Source organism: Carcharodon carcharias, chromosome 4, assembly GCF_017639515.1.
Source record: "Carcharodon carcharias isolate sCarCar2 chromosome 4, sCarCar2.pri, whole genome shotgun sequence".
NCBI lineage: Eukaryota > Metazoa > Chordata > Chondrichthyes > Lamniformes > Lamnidae > Carcharodon > Carcharodon carcharias.
Genome location: NC_054470.1, coordinates 134,221,198 through 134,235,198, shown reverse-complemented (window position 1 = coordinate 134,235,198; position 14,001 = coordinate 134,221,198). Strand labels below are relative to the sequence as shown.

General features: G+C 44.9%; 1 protein-coding gene across 10 annotated transcripts in view; it reads left to right on the top strand.

The window, feature by feature from the left end:
- The first annotated feature begins 865 nt into the window (after positions 1-865).
- Positions 866-14,001, top strand: part of cast (calpastatin) — a 228,683-nt gene continuing 215,547 nt past the window's right edge. For 5 of the 10 annotated variants that reach the window (XM_041185940.1, XM_041185936.1, XM_041185938.1 and 2 more), the window contains exon 1: positions 1,026-1,332. In XM_041185940.1, coding sequence (XP_041041874.1) covers positions 1,291-1,332 — 42 coding nt within the window. In that variant the 5' untranslated portion in view covers positions 1,026-1,290. Of the gene's footprint in view, positions 978-1,024; positions 1,333-12,494; positions 12,651-14,001 lie in introns of those variants that run through there. The other 5 variants (XM_041185937.1, XM_041185934.1, XM_041185935.1 and 2 more) reach the window with 3 other exon arrangements.

Sequence of the window (14,001 nt, the reverse complement as noted above, 5' to 3'; positions counted from 1 at the left end):
CTGTAGGTCTTGCTCCTACAAATACGCAGGAGAATCGCTCTCCTTTTTTCCTCCCCCGTGATTTCATTGGCTTGAAAGTAGAACTTAAGGTGTTTTATATATTGAGCCCAGCAGTCTGTGCCTTGCTCAAAGGGATCGATTCCGCCAAACCATGGCATCTCAGTTGACTATACGAACAATCGCTGGGCGAGGAAATATATCGCTGTTCCTTCAGTGTTGCTGGGTCAAAATCCTGGAACTCCCTTCCTAATAGCACTGTGGGTGTACCTACATGACATGGACTGCAGTGGCTTAAGAAAGCAGCTCACCACCACCTTCTCAAGGGCAAAGAGGGATGGGCAATAAATGCTGGCCCAGCCAGCAAAGCCTACAACCCATAAATGAATTAAATAAGTATTGGATCCAATTTATCTTCGTTGCCAGTTTGTTAGAGTTGATTTTCCAGGCAACTTTTCTTGAACTTTATTTACAAGACAACAGCATCCACCACATGTGCATCGAATTCTATAACCAAAGAAGAACTCCTTCCTGGAGGTTCCCAGTGCTGTGCACTCATTGGTACACAGTAAAAGATAATTGCTGTGTTCTGCATTTCTGAAGCCATTTGAAACCTTATTTGACAGGTATTGTTAGCATGTGCAATATTCTAAATCAATTGGATTGTGAAAAAAATGTGGAATATTTGGAAAGTGGAGACAGCTCTTAATTAAAACATTTGTGGGCTTGCACATTGGTTCTTGAAAGGAAAACTATAAGCCAAAGTGCTCTGCAGTGTTAGAAAATTCTATGGATAAAAAGGACAGAATTCTATGTCCATGGTTTCCACGGTAATTCCCACTCTCGCCTGAACCACTTTGGGGCGAGAGAGAGATCTGGAAGTTATCATCAGGAAACTAAATTGTTTCAGACTTGTAGAATGATATTATCCAGGAGGTTTGGTAATTCCAAAGAGGCAGATTGTTGGCCTGTCAAAGGAGGTAGTGATATACATATATATATATGGGTGTGTGTGTGCCGGGTCTGTCCGTCTGTTAAGTGAGGGGCAGGGAATTGGAGTATATGTGGAAAATGCCGCTAAATCTGTTTGACCTGTTACAGAGGGTGTTCCAGAACAAAAATTCAGAGGGATTGAAAAAGGATACGCCCTAAACTGCAACCGACTACAACACGTTTGGTCGGAAAAGAGCCAGAGCTTCGGGTTTAAGGCAGACAGAAGTTGGACTCGGTGATCTTCGAGAGGGCAGTAAATTCAGAGGGACCCCCGAGTCCTGACTGTACACAGCCTGAAACATGTCGCAACACAACAAGAAGAAAGCGAAAGGACACCGAAAGGTAAATGTGATGGGAGGAGGTGCTGTTAAAAGTTAGTGAAGCAGCTGAAGCGCGGACTGGAATGGCAGCTCAGAGCCGAGAAGAGTGTGAGGGCCCGAAGCTGGATGAGATCCAGCCCCCGGTCCGTTCTCCACCTACTGTATCTCCCGTCGCTGCTGCCAATTGGGGTTTCGCTTGAATTGATGTTTTGTAACGAAGTTTGCACGTTGTCAGTTTTATAATTAGGTTGGGAGGAAATCCGCCGCAGGCCGCTAACTCTTAATTTAAAACATCTATGGGCGAGGGGATCTCTGACAGTTGACATCATTTATTCCATGAAGTGTCAGTGAGGTTTTGCTCCCCCTCCCCTCTGCTGCTGCCGCCGCCGCCGCCTTGGGTCGTTGGGCTGCGCCCTGTTGGCCGGAACGCCCAGTCAGTTATACTGTGGCCCCCCTCCCTAGACTGTCCAGTGCGCTGAATTACACTGATCCAGAAAAATTGAGAAGCTGTTTTTCCTGTCTCCAGGTAATCCTGGTTGAGAGCGTTTTACTGGGTTTATTGCGGTGGGGTTAGGGGAATGGTGTCGCAGCCAGTTTGGGGCATTGTCGCATTACCACTGTATGTATTTTTACATCGGCAGACTGGAGAACTGCAGCTACACTCTCCGAGCATTTAGCCAACCCAGGAAACGCTTCAAAGCTTGCCTGGCCGAGAGGAATTCGTACAGCTGAGGGTCGTTTTCGACCCCGTCATGTAAACAAACAAATGATGCTTCAGTTGGTTTTTAAAACCTGTCCGGCTGTTGATCTTCACAATGTTGGGTCGATAAAGTCTTTTGCGAAACACTTCCACGAGGTTATGTCACCCTTCTTCAGTTGTGTACTGTATTGTAGGAAGTGAAATGAAACTTTTGCAAAAGTATTTGCTCATTGTTATTCCATGGGCTTGATTAAAAGAGGAACTTCTCGACTTGTAATCTCAATCATAAATATTCATATACTCAGAATCTGCTCATTTGGTTGTCATTTGACTAGAGAACACTGAAGTATTACGACGCGTTTTAATTTTCAGATATTAGTGTTCCTCTGAAGAGTAATTTAAACTTAATTTTTTGTTTAATTAGCCTTTCATTCTCGGGATGTCTGGCAATTATTGCAGCTCCTTAATTGTCTTGGGAATGCTGTGGTATGCTGATGTAGTGCTGGTACAAGTTGCCTGCTGGACCACTTCAAGTATGTCAACCCAGTTGATGTGGAATTGGAATCACCGGAAAGACCAGACTGAATGAAGATCTGTTAGGGAATAGAGATAGTTAAAGTAAGTTATATTGGTATTTGTGGGTGTTAGGAATGAGTTTTAGCTTTAAAGTTTAAGTTTGATTTGTATTTCTGTGCCTGTGTGTTAAGAAAGGTCAATTGGAGTTTTAGTTTCACTTTAAAAAGGTGCTTGCATTTCTAATGAGTTTTATGGCCCCCAAAGAGAAACATAAACATACAAGAGTAGAAGGATTGGACTGTTGCCTAGCAACAGGGAGCCTGAGAGGCCGGTCCCTCCCACAGACACACACAAGAGAAACAGCAATTGTTGTGGAAGCTGAGTACAGTTGGTTCTGAAAGTTGCTGCCAGGAGAGATTGGAGCAAAGGGAACAGATAGCCAGCCCCAAGCTAAAGAAAAACCTCAAAAATCCAGGTGAGTGGAAGAGGGGAAAGTCCAAAGAAGACCTTCTAGTCAAAGGAAGGACAGGAACCTGGGAAAAGGACTTGTTAAGTGAAGATAAGAGTGAGGGGCAGAGAGAAAGGCTCTATTCTTCAGATTTAGAGAAACAAAAGCTGCAGAAAGATTTAAAGTGAGAATAGCTTGCAAGAGGCAAGAAGGTCCACAGAGAAGACTGAAGGCCTTTAACGCTTTGCTATGGGCATGTGAAGCAGTGGTGTATTGTTGACAGCTGAATTAGAGAGACGGAGTATGCGGGGAAGGTGTCTGAGAGAAAGCATCAGTTTGGGAGAAGATTCCAAGGCGAGGTCTTGGAGGGTAGGGATTGGGAACCCTCATGTGAAGTACGGAATTCATTGAGACCAGTTGGCTCTCAGTGTGACAAGCATCTGGGGGGAGTTGATGAGAGATCCATAGCATCTGTTTGAGGTGGCACCTCTCACTTGATTTCAGAGTGTGGTGTGTCTGACCACAGGGTGCCATAGATTTACATGGACTGTGTACTTACTGTGAACATTAGAGTATAAGATAGCTTTTATAACTTGTGTATCCTTACAAATCAGTATACATCTGTAAAGGTATAGTGGGTCAAGGAGTATTGTAGTGTAGTTCATCTTTTGTTGTCAAATAAATGTTTTATTCTTTTGTTAAAAGTTCATCAGCTGACCCCTGTGCCTCTGTTCAGTAGCTATTCTCCATGTATCTAAATAAAGAAATAAAAGTTAGAACCTGTCAAGCTGGGTTCCACTCTGGGATCAGGCATGCCAGGATCGTAACAGATGGCAGAGGTATTCAAAATCATGAGGGGCCTGGACAAAGTAGAGAGGGAGAAACTGTTCCCAACTCATAAAAGGATCATGAACTCGAGGGCACAGATTTAAAGTAATTTGCAAAAGCAATATGAGAAAAAGCTTTTTCATTCAGTGAGTGGTTGGAATTTGGAATGCACTGCCTGAGTGTGGTGGAATCAGGTTCAATCGAGGCGTTCAGAAGGGATTAGACTGTTACCTGAAAAGGAAAAATGTGCTGGGTTGAGGGAGAAGGCAGGACAATGACACTAAAGAGTGGCTCATTTGGAGAGCTGGTGAAGACATGATGGACTGAATGGTCTCGTCCTGTGCCATAACGATTCTACAATGTCAACCTTTTTTGAACGTGTTGGATGAAACATGGGCCTGGATTTAGTGCAGCCCATCGCAGGGGGAAAACCTGGTGGATGGGCCACTTAATTGTGAAAGAGGCTCAGTGTCAGTCTCCTGACAATGGGGAAAACCTCCCTCAATTAAGTGGGAGGGCAGAAGGGGCTGATGCGGATTCCCAGCCACCGGTGGCAAGATGTCAGTTAAGCTCATTAATGAGCTAATGCACACCCATTATCCCTGAGCCCATCACAATTCAATGGTAGCTCAGTGATTAAATGGAGACCGTATTGGTATGCTGCACCCTTGAAAGGCTACCCAGCGAACCCTGTTGGGTTTGCCAATGGCTTCCCAGGATGGATCCCCCATGGTTGAGTACACTGTGCCTGATTGAGGGACACAGCATCGGGCAGGCAGGAGGTTACTGAAAGCCACTCCCCTGTCCTTGTCTTTGATCCCTCCTCTCCTGTGATACTCGTCCTTCCCTCACTCATGTGTGGCCTTGGGGCCCTCCGCAGTCTTAGGCCTACTCACTAGTGATAATGACAAGCCAAATGGTTCCCATCTGCTCTATACAACTCTGTGAGCTGCCAGCCTCTGATTGGCCAGCAGCTCTTGGCAGTCGGGACTTCAGTCACCAGCGATTGCAATCGCAGGGAAGGCCTGACGGTGGCCGATTAGGTGCCTGAAAGGCACTTGATTCCATCGGGCCTTCTCCATGGAACTTATGGGTCTTCCCCAACAGTTCTTCGACTGGTAGGCGAGACCGCCATCAGCCCAACAAAACCCTGGCTATAGCACTTTGGAAGGAAAGGAAGGACCTCTTGTTATCGTGGTGCAAACAGTATCTGCCAGTAGAGGCGGTAGCAAGGCCATACCTAATTAGTGGACCCATAGGTTGTGGGACATTAATGGGTGTTAAAAAGTGACAGAGAAGCATCAGTCTTTAAAAGGGTTATAAAACATAGAACAATGCAATCAAAGTTGCCCCAGGTTGCAGGATACACACAAGATGCTGGAGCATGGTGGTTCAGTGGTAGAATTTTCACTTGTGAGTGAACTGGGTTGAATTTCAGCCAAATGCAAGGTACAGATGGAGTCTACTTCACTTCTATCACCTGGCTACATAGTTACCAGTACTCGCATTCCATTATACGTTTATCATCAAGTGCAGGAGAGGTATAATTCAGTGATGCCATTTTGGTTGGATATAATTTAAGGCAGTGCAATATTTTATTTAAAGGAGTAGTCAAGAAAATATATGAAATTAATGGTGCTTACTACTTTTTGGGGTTCTCTGGGGAGGCAGTGGCAGAGTGGTATTGTTGATGGGATAGAGATACAGGGTAAGGCTAGGTAACCTGGATTCAAGTCCCACACAGCAGACGGTGGAATTTGAATTCAATCAATAAAAACCTGGAATTAAAAGTCATGAAATCATTGTAAATTGTCGTAAAAGCCCATTTGGTTTACTAATCTACTGCCCTTACCTGGTCTGGCCTGTATGGGGACTCCAGACCCACAGCAATGTGGTTGACTCTTAACTGCCCTCCGGAAAGGCCTAGGAAGCCATTCAGTTGCATCAAACTGTTGGAAAGTCAGTAAGGACCACCTGGCATCGACCTAGGCACCTGAAATGGCAATGGCAAGCTCAGCCATGTCGATCCTGCAAATTCTTCCTTACTAACATCTGGGGGCTTGTCAAGCAACAGCCTGACATAATCATCCTCACAGAGTCATCCCTTACAGATAATGTCCCAGACTCCACCATCACCATCCCTGGGCATGTCCTGTCCCACCAGCAGGACAGACCCAATAGAGGTGGTGGCATGGTGGTATGCAGTCAGGAGGGAGTTGCCCTGGGAGTAATTACCACCGACTCTGGGTCCCATGTAGTCTCATGGTATCAGGTCAAACATGGGCAAGGAAACCTCCTGCTGGTTGCAATATACCAGCCCCTCATGGCCTGGCATATCCCCCCACTCTACAATTACCACCAAGCCAATGGATCAATCCTGGTTCAATGAGGAGTGCAGGAGGGCATGCCAGGAGCAGCACCAGGCATATCTAAAAATGAGGTGTCAACCTGGTGAAGCTACAACACAGGACTCCCTGCATGCCAAACAGCATAAGCAGCAAGTGACAGAAAGAGCTAAGTGATTCCACAAACAACAGATCAGATCTAAGCTCTGCAATCCTGCCACATCCAGTCATGAATGGTGATGGACACTTAAACAACTCACTGGAGGAGAAGGCTTGACAAATATCCCATCCTCAGTGCAAAAGTTAAGGCTGAAGCATTTGCAACAACTTTCAGCCAGAAGTGCCGAGTGGATGATCCATCTCGGCCTTTTCTGGAGGTCCCCAGTGTCAGACATGCCAGTCTTCAGCCAATTCAATTCACTCCACGTGATATCAAGAAACGGCTGAAGGCACTGGATACTGCAAAGGCTATGGGCCCGGACAACATTCCGGCAATAGTACTAAAAACTTGTGTTCCAGAACTTGCCACACCCCTAGCCAAGCTGTTCAGTGCGGCTACACCACTGGAATTTACCCAGCAATCTAGAAAATTGCCCAGATATGTCCGGTACACAAAAAGTGGGACAAATCCAAACTGGCCAACTACTGCCCCATCAGTCTACTCTTGAATAAAAGCTAAATACTGCGGATGCTGGAAATCTGAAACAAAAACAAAAATAGCTGGACAAACTCAGCAGGTCTGACAGCATCTGCTGAGAGGAACACGATTAATGTTTCGAATCCAGATGACTCTTCATCAGAACTAAAGAAGTATAGAAATGTGGTGAAATATAAGCAGGTAGAGGGGGGTGGGACGGATAGAGCTGGATAGATAGCCAGTGATAGGTGGAGGCAAAGAAGAGATTGCCAAAGATGTCGTAGACAAAAGGACAAAGGGGTGTTGATGTTGGTGATATTATCTAAGGAATGTGCTAATGGTAACATTAAGGGTAGAAAGCAAGGCAAACAAGTGGCAGATGGCCCTTGTGGGGGTGGGGTGGGGAGAAGGGATCAAAATGGGCTAAAAAGTGGAGATAAAACGATAGATTTAAAAATAGATAGGAAAAGTAAAAATATTTTGAAAATATATAAATTATTGGAAAAAAGGGGGATCGGAAAGGGGGTGGGGATGGAGGAGAAAGTTCGTGATCTGAAATTGTTGAACTCAATATTAAGTCCGGAAGGCTGTAAATTGCCTATTCGGAAGATGAGGTGCTGTTCCTCCAGTTTGCGTTGAGCTTCACTGGAACAATGCAGCAGGCCAAGGACGGACATGTGGGCAAGAGAGCAGGGTGGGGTGTTGAAATGGCAAGCGACAGGGAGGTCTGGGTCATGCTTGCGGCGGTCGCCCACTCTGCGTTTGGTCTCTCCAATGTAGAGGAGACCGCATTGGGAACAGTGAATGCAGTAGACTAAATTGAGGGAAGTGCAAGTGAAATACTACTTCACTTGAAAAGAGTGTTTAGGCCCTTGGACGATGAAATGGGGGGAAGTAAAAAGGCAGGTGTAACACCTTCTGCGGTTGCATGGGAAGGTGCCATGGAAGGGGGTTGAGTTTTGGGGGGGATGGAGGAGTGGACCAGGATGTCCCAAAGGGAACAATCCCTGCGGAATGCTGCCGCTGTGGGCGGGGGGGGGGGGTTGGTGAAGGGAAGATGTGTTTGGTGGTGGCATCATGCTGGAGTTGGCGGAAATGGCGGAGGATGATCCTTTGAATGTGGAGGCTAGTGGGGTGATAAGTGAGGACAAGGGGGACCTATCATGGTTCTGGGAGGGAGAAGAAGGAGTGAGGCCGGATGTGCGGGAGATGGGCCGGACACGGTGGATGGAAAACCTCGGTTAAGGAAGAAGGAGGACATGTCAGAGGAACTGTTTTGGAAAGCGCCATCATCAGAACAGATGTGATGGAGTCGAAGGAACTGAGAGAATGTGATGGAGTCCTTACAGGAAGCAGGGTGTGAGGAGCTGTAGTCGAGGTAGCTGTGGGAGTTCGGTAGGCTTGTAATGAATATTGGTGGACAGTCCATCACCAGAAATTGAGACAGAGAGGTCAAGGAACGGGAGGGAAGTGTCAGTGATGGACCACGTGAAAATGATGGAGGGGTGGAAATTGGAAGCAAAACTAATAAATTTTTCCAAGTCCAGACAAGAGCATGAAGCAGCACCGAAGCAATCATCGATGTACCGGAGAAAGAGTTGTGGGAGGGGGCCTGAGTATGACTGGAACAAGGAATGTTCCACATACCCCGTAAAGAGGCAGGCATAACTGGGGCCCATATGGGTACCCATAACCACACCTTTTATTTGGAGGAAGTGAGAGGAGTTTAAGGAGAAATTGTTCAGTTAGAGAACAAGTTCAGCCAGACGGTGGAGAGTAATGGTGGACATCCAGTTTGTGTTTCACCAGGTCCACTCAGCTCCTGACCTCATTACAGCCTTGGTTCAAACATGGACAAAAGAGCTGAACTCCAGAGGTGAGGTGAGAGTGACTGCCCTAGATATCAAGGCAGCATTTTACTGAGTGTGGCATCAAGGAGCCCTAGCAATACTGGAGTCAGTGGGAATCAGCGGGGGTTTGTGGGGGGGCGGGGGGTGTGTGCGGCGGTGAGGGAACTCTCTGCTGATTGGTCTCATACCTAGCACAGGGGAAGGTCGTTGCAGTTATAGGCGGTCAATCATCTCAGTTCCAGGACATCACTGCAGGAGTTCCTCAGGGTAGTGTCCTCAGCCCAACCATTTTCAGTTGCTTCATCAATGATCTTCCTTCCATCATAAGGTCAGAAGTGGGAATGTTTGCTGACGTGTTCAGCACCATTCACGACTCCTCAGATACTGAAGCAGTCTGTGTCCAAATGGCAGCAACACCTGGACAATATCCAGGCTTTGGCTAAGTGGCAAGTAACATATAGAGTTACAGAGGTCTACAGCACAGAAAAAGGCTCTTTGGCCCATCGTGTCTGCACCAGTCAAACAAGTACCTAACTATCCTGATCTCATTTTCCAGCACTAGGCCCATAGCCTTGTATGCCATGGCATCGTAAGTGCACATCCAAATACTTCTTAAATGTTAGGGTTTCTGCCTCCACCACCCTTTCAGGCAATGAGTTCCAGATTCCCACCACCCTCTGGGTGAAAACATTTTTCATCACATCCCCTCTAAACCTCCTGCCCCTTACCTTAAATCTATGCCCCCTGGTTATTGATCCCTCCACCACGGGGAAATGTTCCTTCCTCTCTACCCTTTCTATGCCCCTCATAATTGTATACACCTCATTCATGTCCCCCCTCAATCTTCTCCACTCTAAGGAAAATAACCCAAATCTATTCAATCTCTCCTCATAACTAAAACTCTCCAGCCCAGGCAATATCTTGGTAAATCTCCTCTGCACTCTCTCTAGTGCAATCACATCCTTCCTATAATGCGGATTCCAAAATTGCATGTAATACTCTAGCTGCGGCCTAACCAGCATTTTATACATTTCCATCATAACCTCCCTGCTCTTATATTCTATGCCTATATTCTATGTGCCATGCAAGTGCCAGCATTGACCGTCTCCAACAAGAGAGAATCTAACCAGCTTCCCTTGACATTTAATGGCATTACCATCACTGGATCCCCCACTATCAACATCCTGGGGGTTACCATTGACCAGAAGCTGAACTGGACTAGCCATATAAATACTGTGGCTGTAAGTTCAAGTCAGAGGCTAGGAACCCTGCCGCAAGTAACTCACCTCCTGGCTCAACAAAGCCTACCCACCAGCTACAAAGCACAAGTCAGGAGTGTGATGGAATACTCCTCAGACCTGATGGGCCGAAGGGCCTTTTCCTGTGCTGCAGACCTCTATGATTCTATATGTTATTTGCCACTTAGCCCAAGCCTGGATATTGTCCAGGTGTTGCTGCCATTTGGACATGGACTGCTTCAGTATCTGAGGACGTGACTTACTTACCACTTGGATGAGTGCAGCTCCAACAGCACTCAGGAAGCTTGTCACCATCCAGGACAAATCAGCCCTCTTAACTGGCACCCCATCCACAAACATTCACTCCCACCACCACCTGCACACAGAATAGCAGCAGTGTGCATCATCTACAAGATGCACTGCAGGAAGTCACCATGGCTCCTTAGGCAGCACCTTCCAAACCCACGACCACTACCATCTAGAAGAACAAGTGCAGTTGATAGATGAGAACACCACCACCTGGAAGTTTCTCTCCAAGCCACTCATTGTCTTGACTTAGAAATATATCGCAATTCCTTCTTGTTGCTGGGTCATAATCCTGGAACTCCCTAACAGCACCGTGAGTGTACCTACACGACAGGAACTGCAGCGGTTCAAGAAGACAGCTCATCCAGCACCTACTTGAGGGCAATTAGGAATGGGCAGTAAATGCTGGCCTAGCCAGTGATGCTCATATCCCATGAATGAATTGAGAAAAAGCTACATCTGAAGTTAAAACTTTTTCACTTTTTTGCTTTAATGGGCATGATGTAAGTTGTAACCATAATGTCTTTAGGTGTGCCTCATCTTTTGGCTCAGTGGTAGAACTCTCCCCTCTGAGTCAGAAAGTTGTGACGTCAATTGGGACTTGAGCTAACATATCTGCGTGGCTCTGACAGAGTGCTGTATTGTCAGAGGTATGTTGGCTTTCAAGTGTGATAAACCAAGCTTATTGTTCTGCTTGCATTGACCATTTAATGAAGAATTAAGGAGTTTTCCTTGCTAACATTTATTCCTCAACCAGCACTGACTAAAAGATTACATATTACCATTTTGCCAACAGAAGTATAGAAAGGTAAAAATATATATGCAAACACTGTGCAAATATGACTTATTGGACAATATTGTGCTTTATAGAACTGACCCTGCCATTTTCGGGCCTACACTCGTCTCCTCTGCTGCACTTTAGTTCTCAACTTTATAGCTCCCAATTGCCGGATAATAGGAGACTCCCTTGGAATATTTTTGCTCAACTTGAGGTTTGTTTCAGTTCCAGGTTTGAGTGATTGTTCTGGGTCCCTGACTCCCTTCGCTGTTTATTGAGTAATTGCTCTAATTCCTCCAGCTCCCCTCCCAATGTTCCATTCACTATACAAATTTGTTTTCTAGACTACCCATAAGCAATTGTATGAGAGATCTTATGGTAACTCAAAATAATTCTAACACTGCATTTCTTCCTGGTAAAGAGAACTCTTACTTTGAAATCTCTGAGATGGCTGTTTGTTAGAAGCAAGTTTACGTTTGCAGTTGGCAACACTGGAAATTTTGACACTCCCCTCTCTATTGTTTGAAGCTCCATAACTTTCTAAAAATGGACATTGAAATCCTTTAATGACTGCGCAGTGATGAACGTTTAACTACAGGAAATGGAGCTAAGTTTTTATAATAGCCTTTTCCTAAGGTTCTCAAACATATCTAGTCACTCACAAAGATTATTCCTTTATAAGATAAGGGACCCCTAACACTAGGTAAGTTTTTGTTTTGAGAGTATATAAGAACATATGAGCATAACTCTTGTTGTGACTGGTGAGAACATGTGCCGGGACGTGGCCTTTCTTTCCTATTCCACGATTGATCGTTACAGGGCTTTTCATAATTTTTTAAAAATTCATTCATGGGATGTGCGCTTCACTGACTGGGCCAGCATTTATTGCCCATCCCTAGTTGCCCTTGAGAAGGTGGTGGTGAGCTGCTTTCTTGAACCTCTGCAGCCCATGTGGTGTGGGTATACCCACAATGCTGTTAGGAAGGGAGTTCTAGGATTTTGACCCAGCAACAGTGAAGGAATGGTGATATATCTCCAAGTCAGGATGGTGAATGACTTGGAGAGGAAATGAGCAGATTGTCTGTTTTTGGCAGTGATGGTCAAGGAATAAATATTCACCAGGATGCAGGTATCAATTCAGTGCCTGTACTTAACCGTTTATGTGCTGATTGCAAATTACTCCATGCATCAGGATTTCTTGAATTTAAACACATAGGGGTTAGGTTTTATTGTGCTAAAAACCCACCTAGCTAAAGATATAAAGAGGTTTAAAAGGGTGAACACATGCCCTGACTTCACAACATGCAAACACGCACAAGCGTAAATTACAGGTTATACAGTAGAGGAGGTTAACTCTTTGGTTACATTAAGATTCCGTGGTAATAGGTTAAAAAAAAGAGTCTACTATTTATGAGTCCTTCACTGTTATTCGTGGCTGAGGCAGATTTTTTCCACGATGGACTTAAAATTCCAGTGGGGTTGAGGCCACTGCAGTTTCTGTAGACAGTCTTTTTTAAACTATAATCTGTCTTTTCCAGAAGTCGATGCTATTGTACCTGAGATTCTTTGGAATTGAAATTCTCTATCTCTGTGATGGATTCCACAATACCACAGAGATTGGGTCCATGAATAATTGAAAAGAAAAGGAATCAAGGATATGGATGTTAATTCATGTGAATGCCAGATTCCAGAAGGTTAGTCTAGTGAAGATTCCTTCTTATAGAAGTTGAAGTTCAGACAGGTATAGCTAGCTGAAAGCAACATTGCAGAATTCCTTTAATATTGATGGTGATGCAGTCCATTGAGGTTGGTATGCGAAGTCTTGATCTGCTCTGAAGGCGATGGCAGGAATCTTCCAGGGAAACCAGCTTCAAGGTGGATTAGACTCCAGATAGGTTTCGTTGGTTTGGAGTCCTGGTTTGGGTGTTGGAGGTTAACAGCAGACTGAGTTGGGAGTCTCAGAATGTAAGATTAAAACATCTGAAACGTCAAGTGAGCTTAGGTCGTGTGTTGTTGCATATTGATGAGTCAATTTGAGATTAACAAGCAGCTTCTGTGCTTCTAAACAAAATCCATTATCCACCTTAAGAGATAGATGGTGTCTATTAGCACCTCTGCAGGTATAATGAGTTTCAATGGCTCTCCCTTTGTTATAAGTCCAGGCTGGGGTGATACACTCTCTGCTGGTCCCTGGTTTTGTTGATTGCAATGGGTCCATGCAATGATAGGTGTGAGATTCTGCAAGGTTGAGGATTGAGCTTTAGTCCTATAACTATTATTGGAAGTTTCAAGAACTGCAGCCAATTTGCAAATCATGTGACCTGTAGCAGCCATGTTTTGGTCTAGGAAAGTCTATTTTTAAAATAAGCAGAAAGTAAGGTTTGATTTAAATAGTTTATGATCTCTTTCATGTCTTTGGAACATGAAATAGCCTAGGGATTTGTTTCTTTAATGTCTCAGCCATCACTTCTGAATGGATCATTCTTCCTGTGATAAACTAGGAAGAACATATCAACACCACCAAATAGACATTGTTCTGGTAGACTTTCTGCCTCTGCCTGAAAGGTAGCTTTATAGAAATGCAATTGGTGAGAGCCAATTAGAAGTTTCATTCCATCTTTGAAGTAAGCCTTAACATCAGTAGTTGTGAAATAACAATAAACGTGGCAATGCTCAATTCCAGCAAAGTCTTTGAAAAACAACAAGAGTGTCATCTTTCAGAAGAGTTGATCTTATAGAGATGTTAAGTAAAACTCCCTCTGTCCTGACCAGTGGTCCTATAGATTCCATGGCATAATTTGAAGAAGAGTGTGCCCTTCTTTGCAGCCTGGCAAATATTTATCCCTGTCTGCTCCTTTAGCTTCTTTATGTCATCCAAGAGGTGACACCTCTGACAACGCTGTGCTCCCTCAGTACTGTTCTGGAGTATCAGTCTAGATTGTATACTCAAGTTGTTAAGAGGCTGGAATCCACAACCCCTGATCTGGGTTGAGAGTGCTCGAAGCTATTGTGATTTGCTAAATTAACATTTATGTGTGGGAACAT